Source organism: Arachis hypogaea, chromosome 19 (genome assembly GCF_003086295.3).
Source record: "Arachis hypogaea cultivar Tifrunner chromosome 19, arahy.Tifrunner.gnm2.J5K5, whole genome shotgun sequence".
In the NCBI taxonomy this organism is placed as follows: domain Eukaryota; kingdom Viridiplantae; phylum Streptophyta; class Magnoliopsida; order Fabales; family Fabaceae; genus Arachis; species Arachis hypogaea.
The window spans coordinates 19,889,513-19,909,518 of record NC_092054.1 but is presented as its reverse complement, the minus strand read 5'-3'; the positions used below and the strand labels follow the sequence as shown (position 1 = coordinate 19,909,518).

At 39.1% G+C, this 20,006-nt stretch overlaps 3 protein-coding genes and 1 long non-coding RNA gene across 4 annotated transcripts; 2 read left to right on the top strand and 2 right to left on the bottom strand.

Moving 5' to 3' along the window:
* Positions 1–3,537: 3,537 nt before the first annotated feature.
* Positions 3,538–4,770, top strand: LOC112778060 (uncharacterized). The gene has a single exon (XM_025822428.1). The coding sequence runs from the start codon at positions 3,538–3,540 to the stop codon at positions 4,768–4,770; it is 1,233 nt and encodes a 410-aa protein (XP_025678213.1).
* A 12-nt stretch (positions 4,771–4,782) lies between these two features.
* Positions 4,783–6,252, top strand: LOC140182185 (uncharacterized). The gene is made up of 3 exons (XM_072228317.1): positions 4,783–4,896; positions 5,020–5,769; positions 5,935–6,252. Exons 1-3 carry the CDS (start codon positions 4,783–4,785, stop codon positions 6,250–6,252), a joined length of 1,182 nt encoding a protein of 393 aa, XP_072084418.1.
* Positions 6,253–9,944: 3,692 nt separating this feature from the next.
* On the bottom strand, positions 9,945–16,631 carry LOC140181968 (uncharacterized). Its single transcript, XM_072227805.1, has 2 exons — positions 15,878–16,631; positions 9,945–10,305 (listed from the first exon to the last, which is right to left on the bottom strand). The coding sequence occupies exons 1-2, from the start codon at positions 16,503–16,505 to the stop codon at positions 10,280–10,282; spliced, it is 654 nt and encodes a 217-aa protein (XP_072083906.1). The 5' UTR covers positions 16,506–16,631; the 3' UTR covers positions 9,945–10,279.
* Positions 16,632–16,874: 243 nt separating this feature from the next.
* On the bottom strand, positions 16,875–19,628 carry LOC140181967 (uncharacterized). Its single transcript, XR_011877678.1, has 4 exons — positions 19,484–19,628; positions 19,338–19,392; positions 19,121–19,249; positions 16,875–17,010 (listed from the first exon to the last, which is right to left on the bottom strand). It is a non-coding gene; the product is annotated as an uncharacterized lncRNA (long non-coding RNA).
* Between the last annotated feature and the right edge of the window lie 378 nt (positions 19,629–20,006).

Genomic DNA, 20,006 nt, shown 5'->3' with positions numbered 1-20,006 from the left:
GTAGCCTCTTTTGTAAAAATTGATTTATTTTGAAACATTAGAAATATGGTGATATATAATTCATGTGAATATTGGTAAGCTTAAAAGAAAGTCTATATTTGGCCGAATTACATACATATATTGATGATATCTATATGCTTAGGTAATTAGTTAAACTTAAATCAATGCTTATTTTTATGCATACAATAAACGATCTAAAGAAAGTTTATTGTTTGAGCAAATAATAAACATTGAACATTGTGTTTATTTTTTATTTAATTATGCAACCACTAATCGACCCAAAGGAAGGTTGGTGTTTGACCAATTAATAGAAAATATATGCAGTAATAAATAGGTATAGTTCTCAAGTTTTTATGTAAACAACGAGTCAATCCAAGTATAGGCTTATTGTTTAACAGAATTTTGTTGAGAATATTTAAATCGCATTAAATGAACTTATGTGTACATAGTTTATGCAAGTATGAATCGACTCAAAGGAAGTTCTGTACTTGGCCAAATTATATGCATATTTGTGGTAGTAAATGTGCGATAATTATTTGGTTCCATTTGAACAATGAGTCGATCCAAAGATAAACTTGTTATTTGACATGATTTATTAATGTTTGACTACTGTTTACAAATTAATATTTCTATCTAAAGACTAAATATTAATGTTGTGCTAGATATTTGTGATGGAATCACTATTATATAAATTTATTCATATGATATGTGGTTTCTGTGAATATATTATTTTACTTTAAAGTTATATCAGTCAATGTTAATCTATTTTTTAAACAGAATTTTTTTATAATTAAAAAAAAGCGAGATTTTTTTATTAATAACTCATATTTCATCAAATTATTATTTCATATGACTTTTTGAGATAAATGTGGTTGATGAATTATATTAGTTTAATGGAAATAAGTATATTTTTATTATTCTTATATGTTAATGGCATGCAGAATTGTAAACAAGATTATATACTAAACTTCAAGGGAGACAAGTATAGTCTTATTAGGTGCCTCAAAAAAGTTTTAAAGCTCAAAGTGCATAAGATTTATTATGTTTCAACAGTAGTTTGATGGATAATAAATTTATATACTTACAGTTATTATGTACTTTATTAGTATCTTTGGCAGATACTTGAGTCAAATAAGAATGGATTACTAAATAGTAGACAAACAAATTTTGTTATAGCAAAGCATTACATGCTCACACATATGAATTTAGAAGCTAAAATTGGAGATCATTTGGTGTTTAGATTCTGACTTTATTAGATGTCAAGGTAATTTTGATCAATTGCAAGTATATTCATATGTCATTAAAAGAGTTCTTTGAAAAAATGTTAATAAGATACTTATTACTCTTTTCACTAAAGCACTTGAATATAAAATACCTTTTAATGGCATCTAATTATGTGACTACAAACATGTGTTACAAATTATGGATATATATTTAAAAGACTACTTGAGTTATTTTGTGATAATGTGTTAGTAGTTTAATATTTTAAATTATTATTAAACAAGAGAGTTCAGAATGTTTAACTGTCTAATGAGCAAACTATCACAAATTCCATAAATACATGCATAATTGATTTATAAGAAACAAACACCTAAAGTATTTTGTATGGATACTATTCATATGTGTGTCATATGTATCATTTTATGATATATTATTTCAGTGAAAGTATGCATTTGAATGCACATATGGTTTAGACAAATTTACGAATATAGATGTTTCTGTAGAAATAAAATATTCGATTTCGTTTTCACTTTGACTTGTGATCTCATAAAGTTTATTAAAGTTGGACCAGTTGAAAATAGGCATGCATGAGATTATTTTCGCATGTAATTTCTAAATTTTCTCATCCAAATTTGATCTACATTATTGAGTATATTAGTATAGTAATCATCATGGTTTTGTCATGACACTAATGTGATAAAAGTTGCGGTAATTTCATAACTAATATATGAGACATACCAGATTGTTAAAGTAATCAAGGAAATATCGTTCAAATGCGTGCATAAAATTTATGGGTTATGCTACGTGTACACTAAAATCAACCACCAAAGTCAGCTACCAGTATAAAATACATGTTGAAATATAAATACACATTGAAAATAAATTAAACTACACATATATTTATACACAAATATATTGGTGGCTGGTTTTAGTGGCTGATTTTAGTGTACAAATAACATTTTTCAAAATTTATAAGATGTGATTATCTCAGAAAAATATATGTGTATAGCTCAATTAAGTAGAAGATTGTTAGAAAATTATTATTTCCTAATATATTTATTGGCAACATATATATTAATTATAATCGCAAATTAAGCTATTTTACATTAAATGATTTATATAACTGTGATTTTATTTATTGTCATAAATTCTAAATTAAATAAGTCATTATTACATTGTGATTCAACCCTATTAGGGATATATAAGGCTTTAGTTGAGGAAAATAAAAAAAAACAAACTCTTTCAATCATACATATAAATTCATGTATACTTCTGCATTTAAGTATTTTTTAATGATTTAACATAGATGGTCTTGAAATTAAAGAATTTTAAGAATTTCTAACATAAGTAGGATATTTGATGATTTTTTATTGTCGTGTTTGATTTGACAACAGTAGCAAATAATATTTAAGAATTAAAAAATATTATATATACATTAAAATCAATCATTAAAATTAGTCATTATGTACATGTATATAAATATATATTATTTAATTTAATTTTAATGTATATTTTGTATTTTAATATATATTTTATATTAATAACTAATTTTGATAGACACCTGATACAATTGTTAAGAATACATATAAGTCAAGTAATGAATCTGTATGTGCCTTTTACTGAGTTACACATGCTTATTTGACATGAGAAGATGGAAATAATTGTTGTTAATATCTTTCAATTTCGCTACGTGTGTACTCTTTATAATAAATACTGTTTTTATATCATTATTTTTTTAACTATACACAGATTTTTTTTTTTTGTTTTTGATACGTCACCCTTATCCTCGGTTGCGCAATAAGCTCGGCACGTGAGCCAAAAAGTTCGGTCCCGTATCAATCGCCCAAAAAGCTCGGAAGGAGAGCAGGACTGAAACGGCATCACCCAGTTGAAAATAAGAAACGTGCTCAATTAGTTTATAGCACCAAAACAGAATAATGTAACCAACCTAGAAACTAGGACTTATCCACTAACGGGTAAAAACAACTCCTATAAAACCGAGCCAATATCCTCGGTTAAGGGTCAGGTTCTATCACTCTCAATCTTCTACTCTTTACTTTAACTCACTCACTGAGAATCATTACTAACTTGAGCGTCGGAGTATCTTGTGCAGATATTTTCGCCGCGGTGTTTGACTTCGGCCGACGTAAAGCTCTTCCTCCTCGGTGGCGACTCACTCGAAAGTGCTTAAGCTCGGCCTCCCTAGTGTTCGAACGAACCACTTGGCGCCCACCGTGGGGCCGGAATACATCTAACCCCACTTTTTTCCTTTGTCTAGTCTTCTACTCTGTTTTGCAGGATTCCTGATCCTCGAACATGGCTGACAAGGAAAGTCCACAACTCTCACAGGACGACCTCCTGGCTCGAATCGCCGAGCTTCAGGCAGAAGTACGAAGAATAGCCGAGCCGTCAACACAGAACAATGGAGAAAGCTCCAAAGGCTCGGCTCAAGGCGCTACAGACCCTTTAAACATTGTTCCGCCAAAGGAGAAGCTCACTCTCGACAACCCCTTCTCCGAGGAGATCACAAATTACCAGATGCCGAAAAACTTTACGCTGCCCACCGCACTAGAGCCATACAAGGGATTCGGCGATCCCCGAGCCCACGTGAAGAAGTTCCAATCAATGATGTTCTTCAACGGCCCTAACAATGAGCCCGTCCTCTACCGAGCATTCCCTACCTACCTCGACGGTGCTGCATTACTCTGGTTTTCTAAACTTTCTGCAGGTTCAATTTCCTCCTTTGAAGATCTCGCCAGATCATTCATTGATTATTTTGCCGCGTCAAGAATCTACGTACATGGATCGGACTACCTCGACACCATCAAGCAAGGTCAGCACGAGAGCCTGAAGGACTACATGACCAGATTCGCTGACGCCACTATGGATATCCAGGACTTAGACCCGGCCGTTCACCTGCACGCCCTCAAGGCCGGCCTTAGGCCCGGAAAATTCCGGGAGACCATTGCCATAACAAAGCCAAAGATGCTAGAGGAATTCCGAGAAAGGGCGGCAGGTCAAATGGAGATCGAAGAACTCCGAGAAGCCCAAAAATCAGATAAACAACCACATCGGAGAGATGAAGAAAAAACTTTCAGATCACCAGGCAGCAGAGACACTAAGAGACCTTCCAAGCCCACATCAAAATACAACACATACACCAGATTCAATACCAGAAGAGAAAACATCATCAGAAAAATTCTCAACGCCAAAATCATAAAGCCACCGGCTCGAGCAGGAAACTACCAGGATCAAAGATTCGTGGATAGGACAAAACATTGTGCCTTCCACCGGAAGTTCGGTCACACCACGGACGACTGCATAGTCGCGAAGGACCTCCTGGAAAGGCTGGCACGCCAAGGGCTCTTGGACAAATACATCGAGAGCCGAAAAGGCAGAAGAGGAAACTCGGACAGGGTAGAGCACAAGCAAGCAGTGGCCGATGATAACAAAAAAGAAAGGACGACTCCTGATCCACCAAGAGGAGTCATTAGCCACATATCAGGGGGATTCGCAGGCGGAGGAGAAACAAGCTCGGCCAGGAAGTGAAGCTACAGAACGATGCTAGCAATCGAGGGAACCATACAGCCAAAGAAGGACAAAGACCCAGGCGTCACAATATCCTTCAACCAAGCAGACTTCAGATCGGCAAGCCCTAACCTCGACGACCCCGTGGTAATTTCCATCTAGGTCGGAGAACTATTGGTAAGAAAAACGTTGCTCGACCCAGGTAGTAGTGCTGATGTTTTATTTTATTCCACTTTTACAAAAATGAAATTATCAGAAAAACTGATACAGCCCTCCTCGGGAGAGCTAATTGGGTTCTCCGGAGAGAGAGTCCCCATCATGGGACACATATGGCTAAAGACCACAATGGGAGAAATCCCTATGTCAAAGTCAATTGATATTCAATACCTAATAGTAAACTGCTATAGCCCTTACAATATTATAATTGGGAGACCCGCCCTGAATATATTCAGAGCGGTAGTATCCACATTACACCTGTGTGTAAAGTTTCCAGTGCAGGGAAACAAGATAGCTACGGTATATGCCGATCATCAAGAAGCTCGGCAGTGCTACAACGCTAGCCTAAAAGTAATCCAAACAAAACAAGAAGCTCGGCCCCAGGTTCAAGCAATCCACACTTCTGCCAACACAGCGACACTAGCTGACCTAGACCCAAGGGAAGATCTCGGCAAAAGACCTCGGCTGATGGACAACCTTCAACAAATAACACTAACAGCAGATGACAAACAATACACATATATCGGAGAAGCATTAGAGGGGGAAGACCGAGCAAGACTCATACACATACTGCGTAAAAACGTCGACCTTTTCGCGTGGACACCAGACGACATGCCTGGCATAAACCCAGAAGTCATCTGCCACAAGTTAGCAATTGATAAAACAGTTCGACCAGTTGCACAGAAGAAAAGGAACCTCAGAGAGGAGAAAAAACAAGCAGCACTCGAAGAAACCCAGAAGCTCCTCAACGCAGGTTTCATCAGAGAAATTCGCTTCACCACATGGTTATCCAACGTGGTAATGGTAAGGAAGAACTCAGGTAAATGGCGCATGTGCGTCGACTTTACAAACTTAAACAAAGCTTGCCCCAAAGATGCATATCCATTGCCTTGCATTGATAAATTAGTTGATAACGCCTCTGGTTTCAAAGCTTTGAGTTTTATGGATGCATACTCTGGTTATAACCAGATTCTAATGCACCCAGAAGACCAAAGCAAAACAGCTTTTATAACAGAACATGGAAACTTTTGTTACAAGGTAATGCCCTTTGGCCTAAAGAATGCAGGTGCGACATATCAAAGGCTAATGGACAAAGTATTCCAACAGCAAATAGGCCGCAATATGGAGGTCTATGTAGACGATATGGTAGCAAAAACACCTATGCAGGGGTCACACTGTGACGACTTAGTAGAAATCTTCAAACAACTCCGAGCATATAACATGAGACTCAATCCGGACAAATGTGCATTCGGAGTACAAGGAGGGAAGTTCCTTGGGTTCATGTAAACGTCTTGAGGCATCGAAGCCAACCCAGAAAAATGCAAAGTCGTACTGAACATGACAAGCCCAAAGACGGTAAAAGAAGTCCAGCAACTAGCAGGACGAATAGCTGCCTTATCACGCTTCCTACCTGCAGTGGCAAACCGATCTTATCATTTTTTCCAGACATTCTCTAAAGGCAAGAAGTTCACCTGGACAGACGAATGTGAGAACTCCTTTACCGAACTCAAACAGCTCCTAACATCACCACCAATCCTCCAAAGACCAGAGACAGGTAAGCCATTGTGTTTATACCTATCAGTATCTAACCATGCCATAAGCTCGGTATTAGTAACAGAAACAGGAAGAAATCAAAACCCAGTATACTTCATCAGTAGGGTGCTACAACCAACAGAAACAAGGTACCCGAAGATAGAACAATTGGCACTAGCACTAATCACCACGGCAAGAAGACTGCAGCACTACTTCCAGGGCCACATAATCATAGTACGAACAGACCAACCGCTAAGGCAGATATTAACCAGACCCGAGCTCGCCGGCAGATTAATAAAATGGGCGATCAAGCTCTCCGAGTTTGATATTCAGTACGAACCAAGAAAAACACTGAAGTCACAGGTGCTAGCCGACTTTATATCGGAGATGACTAATGACACACAAAATACAGAGGTCAGTTGGAGCATACATGTGGATGGAGCGTCAAACAAAGAAGGCAGTGGAGCAGGGATACTACTGAAGGAAGGAGACAAAGTGGTGGCCGAGCAGTCACTGCAGTTCCGCTTCAACGCAAGCAACAATCAGGCGGAATATGAGGCCCTACTCGCTGGACTGAAGCTCGCCCTACAACTACAAATACCTCAATTAACAGCCTACTGCGACTCTTCATTAGTGGTACATCAAATAAAGGGCGAATTCCAGGTAAAAGATCCTTTGTTAGAAAAATATTGGCTCATAACAAAGGATCTAATTTCAAAATTTAACAAATTTGACATTATCCATGTAAATCGAGAACAAAACACCAGGGCCGATGTGTTATCTAAGTTAGCCACAACTCGGCAAGCCGAAAACACATCGGCACTGTCCCAGCTAACACTTGACAAACCGAGTTTCGAGCAGGATACAATTCTGAGTATCATAGAGGTCCCAGATTGGCAAACACCTTTCCTCAATTACATCACCACTAGGGCAGTACCAGATGATGAACCGAACTTACCGCTCTTCCAAAGGAGAGCAAGTTTTTACACAAAACTCGGAAACACTCTATACAGACGAGGACACTCCCAACCACTTCTAAAATGCATCAGCAACGAGGAGGCTAAGGATGTCATGGCTGAAACACACGAAGGAGTCTGCGGCAACCATATCGGCGGCCGAGCATTAGCAGCAAAGACTCTGCGAATAGGATACTACTGGCCGACGATAAAACAGGACTGCATCTCAAAAGTCAAGGCATGTGATAATTGTCAAAAGCATGCCACCCTCTCGGAGACCCCGGCCGAGGAACTCCATACCATAGAGGTAAGCTGGCCTTTCGATAGGTGGGGATTAGACATCCTTGGACCTTTCCCGAAAGCGCCAGGCCAGGTAAAGTTCCTCTTAGTGTCAATAGACTGTTTCTCTAAGTGGATAGAAGCACAACCGCTAGCGCATATAACAGCAGAAAAAGTGCGATCTTTTTTATGAAAAAATATCATATGCAGATTCGGTATCCCAAGAGAGATAATCTCGGATAACGGGAGACAATTTACAGATCATAAGCTCGCTGCTTTTCTAACAAATTTTAACATCAAACATCACTTCAGCTCAGTAGAGCACCCGCAAACTAACAGACAAGTTGAATCAGCTAACAAAATTATCTTGCAGGGGTTAAAGAAAAAGCTCGGCGAAGCTAAAGGAGAATGGGCCGACCTCATCCCAGAAATTCTATGGAGTTACAATACCAGCATTCAATCTGCCACGGGAGAATCTCCTTTCAAGCTGGTATATGGCGTAGAAGCACTTATCCCAGTAGAGGTCAGCGTCCCAACACTAAGGACCGAGCTCTATAATCAATCGAATAACCTACAAGCTCGTACAGCCGAGTTGGATCTTGTAGAGGAAGAAAGAGACATTTCCGCCATAAAGCAGCGAGCCAGAAAACAATACCTAGAGCGAAGACACAACAAAAGAGTAGTTCACAGGTCTTTCAACAATGGAGACCTCGTACTCAGACGAATAGAAGAAGCTCGGAAACCTCCAACACATGGCAAATTAGCAGCAAATTAGGAAGGACCTTTCCGAGTTCTTCAAAACCTCGGAAAGGGAGCTTACAAACTAGAAACCCTTAAAGGAGATCAACTTCCGGGAACATGGAACGTCTCCTCCCTAAGGGAATATCAGTCATGATGTAGTTTGCAAGTTCGCGAATGATGGTACTCTTTTTCCCCTCTGAAGGTTTTCTCCCAAAACACATGGGTTTTACTCGGAGAGGGTTTTAACGAGGCCGGACGCCACAAATCTTCATGCCGATGTACCTTGTATTACAAATCAAGACATTTTTACATTGGCCATTGCCATACATGAACATTCAAAAATTATTCCGAGCTTCATACTCGGAAATCAACATGCGCATCCCAAGCATAATACTCAGAGAAATGCAAACAAACACGAGCAATCACCAAATTATTTACGTGAAATCTTAAAGGCTCATTTAAACACAAGCCCTATATTAGAGCCTCATCTCTCCTTATTGACAATTTAATCAGACAAAGGGTAGCTTCCGCCACCTTCAATATACACATGCAATCGTTTTTCAATAACGACATACCATTATAACTATGGGTGTCCATGGATCGGATCCGATCCGCATATCCGCGATGTTTATCCGAATCCGATCCGAAAATTGCGGATATGGATCCGATCCGCAAGGCTTTCGGATCGGATCGGATCGGATCCACACACTAATCGGATCGGATTGCGGATTTTGTGTTGGTATCCGCATATCCGATCCGCATATCCGCGTATCCGCAAAATAAAGAAATAAATAAGTAAAATATTCTTTTTATGTTTTATTTTAACTAATAATTATCATATATGTTAAATTATTTTAATTTATTATTCAAGAAAAGTATGTTTAATATTATTTTAAGAGTAAATATATTTAAAAGAATAGAAAAAATAAATTTTATTGATATTTTTTAATAAAAATAAGCTTTTAAAAATATTTTTGTGTTTTGCGGATATATCCGATATCCGATCTGATCCGATCCGCAAATGTGCGGATCGGATCGGATCGGATCCAACCTTAAAAACTGCGGATATTGGATCTGATCCGATCTGATGATTGTAGTGCGGATCGGATCGAAATTTTGGCCATATCCAATCTGATCCGATCCGCGGACACCCTTAATTTATAACTTATCAAAATATCAAATTTCCTTAAACAACATAACTCATTTTCAAACCGAGCTATATACTAGGAACCCAAAATATCATTACCAAATACAGTACTCGAAACCGTTCAACAAAAGGCAAAACAGCCACAAGTTGCAATCCTACTACACCATATATGTAACACCCTACCACACAAAGCTTTACGCTTAAGTCGTAAAACAAAGGTGATGTGGTATTACGACCTCTAAAATAAAATAAGTACATATAATAGCAGAAGAGTTATAATATGCTAGGAGCCTTGAAGGATAGGGAAAATAAAAATCGCGAGATAAAAGCGCAACGCTCAAGGAACGAGTTAACTTGCATGCTAAGAAAACTGTAACTGTCAAACATAAGATAACAGAAGTAGGAATAGAGTGCCAAAGATACAAAATATCAAGCTCCTAACTCAGCCTGCGAAGTCAAGACTGGCCGGAGAATATTTACACATATATATACATACATATCCAAAACCCAAAAGTACATATACACAATCCTGCCTCTCCATAAACCTCTAAGAGGATCAAAAAGAATAAGTCATGCGGAGAGAAAACTAAGTACATATATATACATCATAGCATAACAAAATATCCCAGTAACCACTCCGCTTCAAGAGTCCAGACGCCTAACGAGATGCCTCTCGACCTGCATCTGAAAATTAACAACATAGTATGGAATGAGAACCGGAGGTTCTCAGTATGGTAAAGGTGCCACACACATAATATATAAGGTCCTGGGAATGCCAGAGGCAATCCTAGAACGCCGACACTCAGATTGTAGAGCTTAAAGTATTAAACAGAAGCCATAAAAGGTGGTTTCCTAGAAATATTTAATCCTAACTTAACTTAACCTTAAATCTAAGTCCTATACTGCCATTCCTCCATACCTCCAATTCCATCATGCATTTTCACAGACAAATAAACAGATAAAGGCAAACACAAGAAAGTTACAACTACTGCAGGTAACAAATACACATTTAGCATGGCAAATACAGATAGGCACACCCAATTAGAGCACAAGCAAGTAATTCAGGTAATATGCATATGATGCATGCCTGTCCTATGGCTGATGAGGCTCATCTGTCGGTTATCCAGCCAACCCGACAAGTCTGAATTGTCCTTAGACTGTCCCCCGACGTGCATCCCCAAGAGTCTATGCATAGATTTTTCTCAAATAATCAATATTGCTCAATGGGGGTAACATTCCCGGGAATTTATGTAGTGCCCGGTCACACTTACGTCGTAGGGTCAACAGAGTATCGAGTTTTCAACCTGGTACACGTGGTGGCAAGCCACGGCACTTAATCCAGGGAATCTCGTATCTCAGATTATTCAAATTCATAAGCCATATAAATAATTCAATTATAATTCATCAACATCCACATCATTCCCAATTGCATCTCATTCATCATCATACATTAAACATATTCAATCCTTATCCTTCATTATATCACCTCCCATTCCATCCATCAATAGTTTCAATTCAAAACATAATTCATCCTTTTCTAAGAATCAAACTTCAAACTTAAAACATACTCACTATCTTAATAACTCAAAATCAAACCATATAACCTTTAAATCTAAATCTCTTTTAAATAATCATCTAAATAAAATCTCTAATTTTTTATAAAATTTCGGCAGCATCTCCTCTAAAACTCGGACTTTGCCACCCTTTTCGGGTCCAAACCTGCTTTCTTTTCAATTCAACATACCCTTCCTCATCATCATAACAATCACCACAATAAATCTACTTCAAATCAACAATTAAACTCATACAATATTCAAATCCAACAACCAAAATTCAACTAAGAATCATAGTTCACAAATCCTAGGCTTTTAACACAAATACCTCAAATCAATAATTCACCAAATCGTTAGTTAATAGCTAATTATCCAATAAACTTCAACCAAATATATATATTCATCGATAAATTACTAAACATTAAGCATACACCTGCATTCCAACTTATCCTATGGTCATCTAGCCTAAGTTTTCACAGAACATTATATATTAAATGCAAGAAACCTAAACCATACCTTAGCCGATTTCCACGTAACGACCAAAGCTATTTATTCAAAACCAAAACAGCCCCTCAAAACTCAACTAATCCGCTTCCTCCAAGTTCCAGTATTCACAATTTCAAGCTCCAATTATTTATTTTCAACCTAATACACATTCATAATACATGTATACCCAATTTAATACTCAAAGCTCAAATTTAATGAAATTAAAATAGAATTATCATATCCTCACCTTACCCAAGCTTCACATAAGCAAGAGTGAACGTTTCTCTCAAGCTAATTGGATCCTAAAACATCAGAAATCAAAGAAATTCAACATTCCCACTTAAAATTCGAAAATTGGGAGAAAAGAGGGCTGAGAGTGATTAAACAAGTTACCAGTGAAATTGTTCCGGTAGAAATGTAGAGCTCGACGCGGTGGACGCGTGGCCGCAAACGGTGCGGCGATCGGAGCTCGAACGGAGGAGTTACGTGCGTTGGAAAGTAACGTAAGGTTAGGGAAAGTTTTCTCTTCTCTCCCCTGCTATGGCTTCAGCGTATCATTTGCTGAAATGGGGAGGAAGAAACCACAATTCACTTAAACGTGTTGGGCTGGTTGGGCCCACGGGCCCGGTTTGGGCCCGGTTCGACCGGTTCGGTCCTTTCGGTCCATTCTTGGACCGTTTTCTTCAAAATTAGTGTCAAAATTCTCGTTTCGATGAGCTCTACCCTATTTTGATATAATATTCGCATTTCTAATCCTCCTTATAAAAAAATAATTTATTAACTAATTATCTACTAATTTAACCGGGGTTTACATTCTACCCACCTAATAAAGAATTTTGCCCTCAAAATTCAAATATAGTTACCTGAAAAGAGATGTGGATAGTCCTTTCGCATATCTGATTCGAGTTCCCAGGTATGTTCCTCGATACCAGCTCGTCTCCAAGCTACTTTTACCAATGATACTTCCCTTCCTCGTAATCGTTTAACACTGGTGGCATCAATCCTCACCGGAATTACTGGGAGTGTTAGATCTTCTCTCACTTGGATTGGTTCTGGTTCTAGAACATGACTTGCGTCAGGATTATACTTCCGAAGCTGTGACACATGGAACACATCGTGCAAATTCGAAAGATACGGCGGTAAGGCAATTCTATAAGCCACTGGCCCAATTCTCTTCAGGATCTCAAACGGTCCAATATAACGGGGATTCAGTTTCTTAGTCTTAATAGCTCTTCCCACTCCAGTAGTTGGTGTAACTTTCAAAAAGACATGTTCTCCTTCTTCGAACTCCAAAGGCTTTCGCCTCTGGTCAGCATAGCTCTTTTGGCGGCTTTGGGCTATAAGCATTCGACTACGAATCTTCTTTATCTGCTCAGTCGTTTCGGCTATCATCTCAGGCCCTAATAAACTCCTTTCTCCAGTTTCATACCAACACAATGGAGATTGACATTTCCTGCCATACAGAGCCTCATATGGAGCCATTCCGATGCTCGCATGATAGCTATTATTATAAGCAAACTCTACTAATGGCATATACCGGTCCCAGCTCGCCGGTTGGTCCAAAACACAAGCTCTTAGCATATCTTCCAAGGTCTGAATAGTTCTTTCTGACTGACCATCTGTCTGAGGGTGATATGCAGTACTCAAGCTTAACTGAGTCCCAAATGCACGCTGAAAAGCTCCCCAGAACCTTGATGTAAAACGGGGATCTCTATCAGATATAATAGTAGAGGGCACACCATGTAACCTGACAATCTCTTTGATATACATTCGAGCCAATTCCTCCATTGTGCAACTTATTCGGATAGGAAGAAAGTGAGCTGATTTTGTTAGTCGATCTACAACCACCCAAATAGCGTCACAACCAGATCGGGTTCTAGGCAAACCTATCACAAAATCCATTGCAATACTCTCCCATTTCCATTGTGGAATCTCCAAAGGCTGAAGGGTCCCTGATGGTCTCTGATGCTCAATCTTAACCTTCTGACACGTTAAACATTTAGATACATACAATGCCACATGATTCTTCATACCTGGCCACCAGAACATCGCTTTCAGATCTTGATACATTTTAGTGCTCCCTGGGTGAATTGAAAACCTGCTCTTGTGAGCTTCCTTCAAGATACTTTGTCGTAGGTCTCCAACATCAGGCACAATAATCCGGTTCTTGAACCTCCATAAACCATCATGACCTTCTGACATTCTCCACTGTTTTCCCTGTTCAACTACTGGTAATACCTTACGTAACGCTTCACTATCTTGATGAGCCTTCAGAAGTTCTGATTTAAAATCACTTGAAATCTGTAACTGACTCAAACACAAAATTCCAAATTCTTCTCTAATTCCCAAATTCAAACCTTGGAATGCCTTCAGTAACTCTTCCTCCCGTAGCATCATCCAAGCTGCATATAAAGACTTCCGACTCAAAGCGTCCGCTACAACATTCGCTTTTCCTGGATGATAATTCAATTCAAAATCATAATCTTTCAGAAGCTCCATCCACCTCCTCTGACGCATATTCAACTCTTTCTGCTCAAAAAGATACTTCAAACTCTTATGGTCTGAGAAAACATGAAACTTAACGCCATAGAGGTAGTGCCTCCAAATCTTTAAAGCAAACACAACAGCAGCAAGTTCTAAATCATGTGTCGGGTAGTTCATCTCATGCGGCCTTAACTGCCGTGAGGCGTATGCTACAACATTCTGGTGCTGCATCAAAACACACCCCAACCCTTTCAGAGATGCATCACAATACACTTCAAACGATTCACTTGGTTCAGGTAATACCAATACAGGTGCAGTAGTCAACCTGTGCTTCAATGCCTGGAAACTCTCTTCACATTCCGGAGTCCAGATAAAAGGTGTATCCTTCCTAGTCAACTTAGTTAAAGGTAAGGCGAGCTGTGAAAATCCCTTAATGAATCTGCGATAATACCCTGCCAAACCTAAGAAACTCCTGATCTCTGTCACTGAAGTTGGTCGCTCCCAATTCATCACTGCTTCCACCTTAGCAGGATCCACAGCTATCCCCTGCTTACTCACCACGTGGCCGAGAAACTTCACTTCACTCTTCCAGAACTCACATTTAGATAGCTTAGCATATAACTTCCTGTCTCTCAGAATTTGCAGCACAGTTCGCAAATGATCAGTATGTTCCTCTTCAGTCTTAGAATAAACAAGAATGTCATCAATGAAGACAATAACAAACTTGTCCAGATACGGTCGAAAAATCCTGTTCATATAATCCATAAATACTGCCGGGGCATTAGTTAACCCGAAAGACATCACTGTATACTCATAATGACCATAACGGGTTCTGAAAGCAGTTTTCGGAATATCCTCGTCTCTAACCCTTATCTGATGATATCCGGATCGCAAATCAATCTTAGAAAATACACCGGCACCCTGTAACTGATCCATTAGATCATCGATTCTAGGCAACGGATATTTATTCTTCACAGTGATCTTATTCAATTGCCGATAATCGACACACAGCCGCATACTCCCATCCTTCTTCTTTACCAGTAACACTGGCGCTCCCCACGGAGAAACACTTGGTCGGATAAAATGCTTACCCAACAGATCTTCCAGCTGAGCTTTCAGTTCAGCCATTTCTAAAGGCGACATCCTATAAGGAGTAATTGAAATTGGACCGGATCCAGGTACCAACTCAATTGCAAATTCAACCTCTCGGTTAGGTGGGAATTCATTAATATCATCCGGAAACACATCTGGAAATTCACATACAACCGGAATTTGCTCTAAACTCTGATCATCACCTGATACTCCCGCAGTTAATAACATAATACCCTGACATTCGGTTCCAGAACAGTTTACTATCATAGAGTTCAAATAGTAACTATTCACCACAACCGGTGCTTCTGACCCTTCTGGCATAAACTGTACTGACTTCTCAGAACAATCAAGCAAAACATGATTCTTGGATAACCAATCCAATCCCAAAATGAGATCAAGACCAGTCATAGGCAAACAAATCAAATCATGCACAAATTCACGCTGTTGCACTCGAAAAGGAACTTGTGGACATTCTATCCTAGTCACCATAGCTTCATGAGTAGCATTATATACTTTCAAATCATAACCTAGAACCACCATTCTCAATCCTAATTCATGGGCCTTTTCAAATGCAATAAATGAATGACTTGCTCCTGAATCAAATAAAGCATTTAAGATTTTACCAGCCATTTCACAATTACCTCTAATCAGTGTCTCAGATCTCTCAGCACCAATGGTAGAAGTGGTGTATACTCTCCCCGGCTGTTGCACCCTACCAGTCTCATACTTCTTCTTCTCAGGGCAATTACTGGCTATATGCCCGGGCTGTCCACAGGAATAGCACACTCCAAGTCCTAGTCTGCACGGAACTCCAGGATGATACTTTCCGCACTTTTGACAATTCAGATCTTGCTGTGGCTGCTTCCCAAACCTTTTTCCTTGACTAGCATTGGTATTCGGCCTTCTGTAATTACCTTGACCCTGAGTCTGCTGTGAAACAAAGCCTCCATGTTTGAAATTCCTACCTCTCGGAGCAAAGTTCCTCCCTGAAGGCCTCTGAAAAGGAATCCTCAAACTCCCTTTCTCTGCTGCCGCCTTCTTCACACAATCCTCAGCCACCCTACTCTTATTCACCAATTCAGAAAATACCCTGATCTCCATTGGGGCAACGAAGCTCAGAATATCGCTCCGAAGACCTCCCTCATATTTAATACACTTCCATTCAGCAAAATCTTCAGGCGCACCTTGACAGATACGAGAAAAGCGACATAACTCCTCAAATTTGCTGGTATACTCAGCAACAGTCATTTGTCCCTGCTTTAACTGCATTAATTCAAGTTCCTTGGCATTTCTAGCTGAATTAGGAAAGTATTTCTTATAGAACTCTGTCCGAAAAACCTCCCAAGGAATCGCAGCACCATCAGGCTGCAGGATACGTCGTGTTCCCTGCCACCAATACTGAGCTTCACCTTGCAACTGATAAGTCCCAAATTCAATCCATTGCTCTTCAGGAACCTGTTGTGCCTGTAACGCCCTTTCCATAGCCTGAATCCAATTATCTGCATCAGTTGGATTTGAGGTTCCCCTAAAAGTCGGAGGGCGAACTTTCAGAAATGTAGCAAGTGTCATAGGACCGTCCTCATCATTATTGTTCCCATGATTACCCTGATTTATTTGATTACCCAGTGCCTCAGCTGTCGCCTGCATAGCTGCAGCCATATTTCCCAAGGCAGCCATAAAGTCTACTGGATCAGTCCCTGTGGGTACAGGAGTAACGGTGCCTGTCCTACCTCTACCTCGCCCGCGACCGCGTCCGCGAGTCGACATCTGGTCCCTATACACACCAAACAAGTGATATTAAGTTGATCAGTCTCAATATCGCAGGTCTAATGCTTTAAGTTCCAAATGCATGCTCACAAACGTTTATGCCATATATATCAATCAGATATCCTAATAGCACATAAACACATATACAGAGAATGCACAGAAGCACAATCAGTCCGTCTTTCAGGCTCTATAAGAACGAACTGCTCTGATACCATAATTGTAACACCCTACCACACAAAGCTTTACGCTTAAGTCGTAAAACAAAGGTGATGTGGTATTACGACCTCTAAAATAAAATAAGTACATATAATAGCAGAAGAGTTATAATATGCTAGGAGCCTTGAAGGATAGGGAAAATAAAAATCGCGAGATAAAAGCGCAACGCTCAAGGAACGAGTTAACTTGCATGCTAAGAAAACTGTAACTGTCAAACATAAGATAACAGAAGTAGGAATAGAGTGCCAAAGATACAAAATATCAAGCTCCTAACTCAGCCTGCGAAGTCAAGACTGGCCGGAGAATATTTACACATATATATACATACATATCCAAAACCCAAAAGTACATATACACAATCCTGCCTCTCCATAAACCTCTAAGAGGATCAAAAAGAATAAGTCATGCGGAGAGAAAACTAAGTACATATATATACATCATAGCATAACAAAATATCCCAGTAACCACTCCGCTTCAAGAGTCCAGACGCCTAACGAGATGCCTCTCGACCTGCATCTGAAAATTAACAACATAGTATGGAATGAGAACCGGAGGTTCTCAGTATGGTAAAGGTGCCACACACATAATATATAAGGTCCTGGGAATGCCAGAGGCAATCCTAGAACGCCGACACTCAGATTGTAGAGCTTAAAGTATTAAACAGAAGCCATAAAAGGTGGTTTCCTAGAAATATTTAATCCTAACTTAACTTAACCTTAAATCTAAGTCCTATACTGCCATTTCTCCATACCTCCAATTCCATCATGCATTTTCACAGACAAATAAACAGATAAAGGCAAACACAAGAAAGTTACAACTACTGCAGGTAACAAATACACATTTAGCATGGCAAATACAGATAGGCACACCCAATTAGAGCACAAGCAAGTAATTCAGGTAATATGCATATGATGCATGCCTGTCCTATGGCTGATGAGGCTCATCTGTCGGTTATCCAGCCAACCCGACAAGTCTGAATTGTCCTTAGACTGTCCCCCGACGTGCATCCCCAAGAGTCTATGCATAGATTTTTCTCAAATAATCAATATTGCTCAATGGGGGTAACATTCCCGGGAATTTATGTAGTGCCCGGTCACACTTACGTCGTAGGGTCAACAGAGTATCGAGTTTTCAACCTGGTACACGTGGTGGCAAGCCACGGCACTTAATCCAGGGAATCTCGTATCTCAGATTATTCAAATTCATAAGCCATATAAATAATTCAATTATAATTCATCAACATCCACATCATTCCCAATTGCATCTCATTCATCATCATACATTAAACATATTCAATCCTTATCCTTCATTATATCACCTCCCATTCCATCCATCAATAGTTTCAATTCAAAACATAATTCATCCTTTTCTAAGAATCAAACTTCAAACTTAAAACATACTCACTATCTTAATAACTCAAAATCAAACCATATAACCTTTAAATCTAAATCTCTTTTAAATAATCATCTAAATAAAATCTCTAATTTTTTATAAAATTTCGGCAGCATCTCCTCTAAAACTCGGACTTTGCCACCCTTTTCGGGTCCAAACCTGCTTTCTTTTCAATTCAACATACCCTTCCTCATCATCATAACAATCACCACAATAAATCTACTTCAAATCAACAATTAAACTCATACAATATTCAAATCCAACAACCAAAATTCAACTAAGAATCATAGTTCACAAATCCTAGGCTTTTAACACAAATACCTCAAATCAATAATTCACCAAATCGTTAGTTAATAGCTAATTATCCAATAAACTTCAACCAAATATATATATTCATCGATAAATTACTAAACATTAAGCATACACCTGCATTCCAACTTATCCTATGGTCATCTAGCCTAAGTTTTCACAGAACATTATATATTAAATGCAAGAAACCTAAACCATACCTTAGCCGATTTCCACGTAACGACCAAAGCTATTTATTCAAAACCAAAACAGCCCCTCAAAACTCAACTAATCCGCTTCCTCCAAGTTCCAGTATTCACAATTTCAAGCTCCAATTATTTATTTTCAACCTAATACACATTCATAATACATGTATACCCAATTTAATACTCAAAGCTCAAATTTAATGAAATTAAAATAGAATTATCATATCCTCACCTTACCCAAGCTTCACATAAGCAAGAGTGAACGTTTCTCTCAAGCTAATTGGATCCTAAAACATCAGAAATCAAAGAAATTCAACATTCCCACTTAAAATTCGAAAATTGGGAGAAAAGAGGGCTGAGAGTGATTAAACAAGTTACCAGTGAAATTGTTCCGGTAGAAATGTAGAGCTCGACGCGGTGGACGCGTGGCCGCAAACGGTGCGGCGATCGGAGCTCGAACGGAGGAGTTACGTGCGTTGGAAAGTAACGTAAGGTTAGGGAAAGTTTTCTCTTCTCTCCCCTGCTATGGCTTCAGCGTATCATTTGCTGAAATGGGGAGGAAGAAACCACAATTCACTTAAACGTGTTGGGCTGGTTGGGCCCACGGGCCCGGTTTGGGCCCGGTTCGACCGGTTCGGTCCTTTCGGTCCATTCTTGGACCGTTTTCTTCAAAATTAGTGTCAAAATTCTCGTTTCGATGAGCTCTACCCTATTTTGATATAATATTCGCATTTCTAATCCTCCTTATAAAAAAATAATTTATTAACTAATTATCTACTAATTTAACCGGGGTTTACAATATACAAAATAAACAGAACAAATGCTAAAGCCTACTCTGCCTTATCACCTATGCTGGATCCCTAACTCTCACTTCCAGCAACACCCTCATCTTCCACAAGTT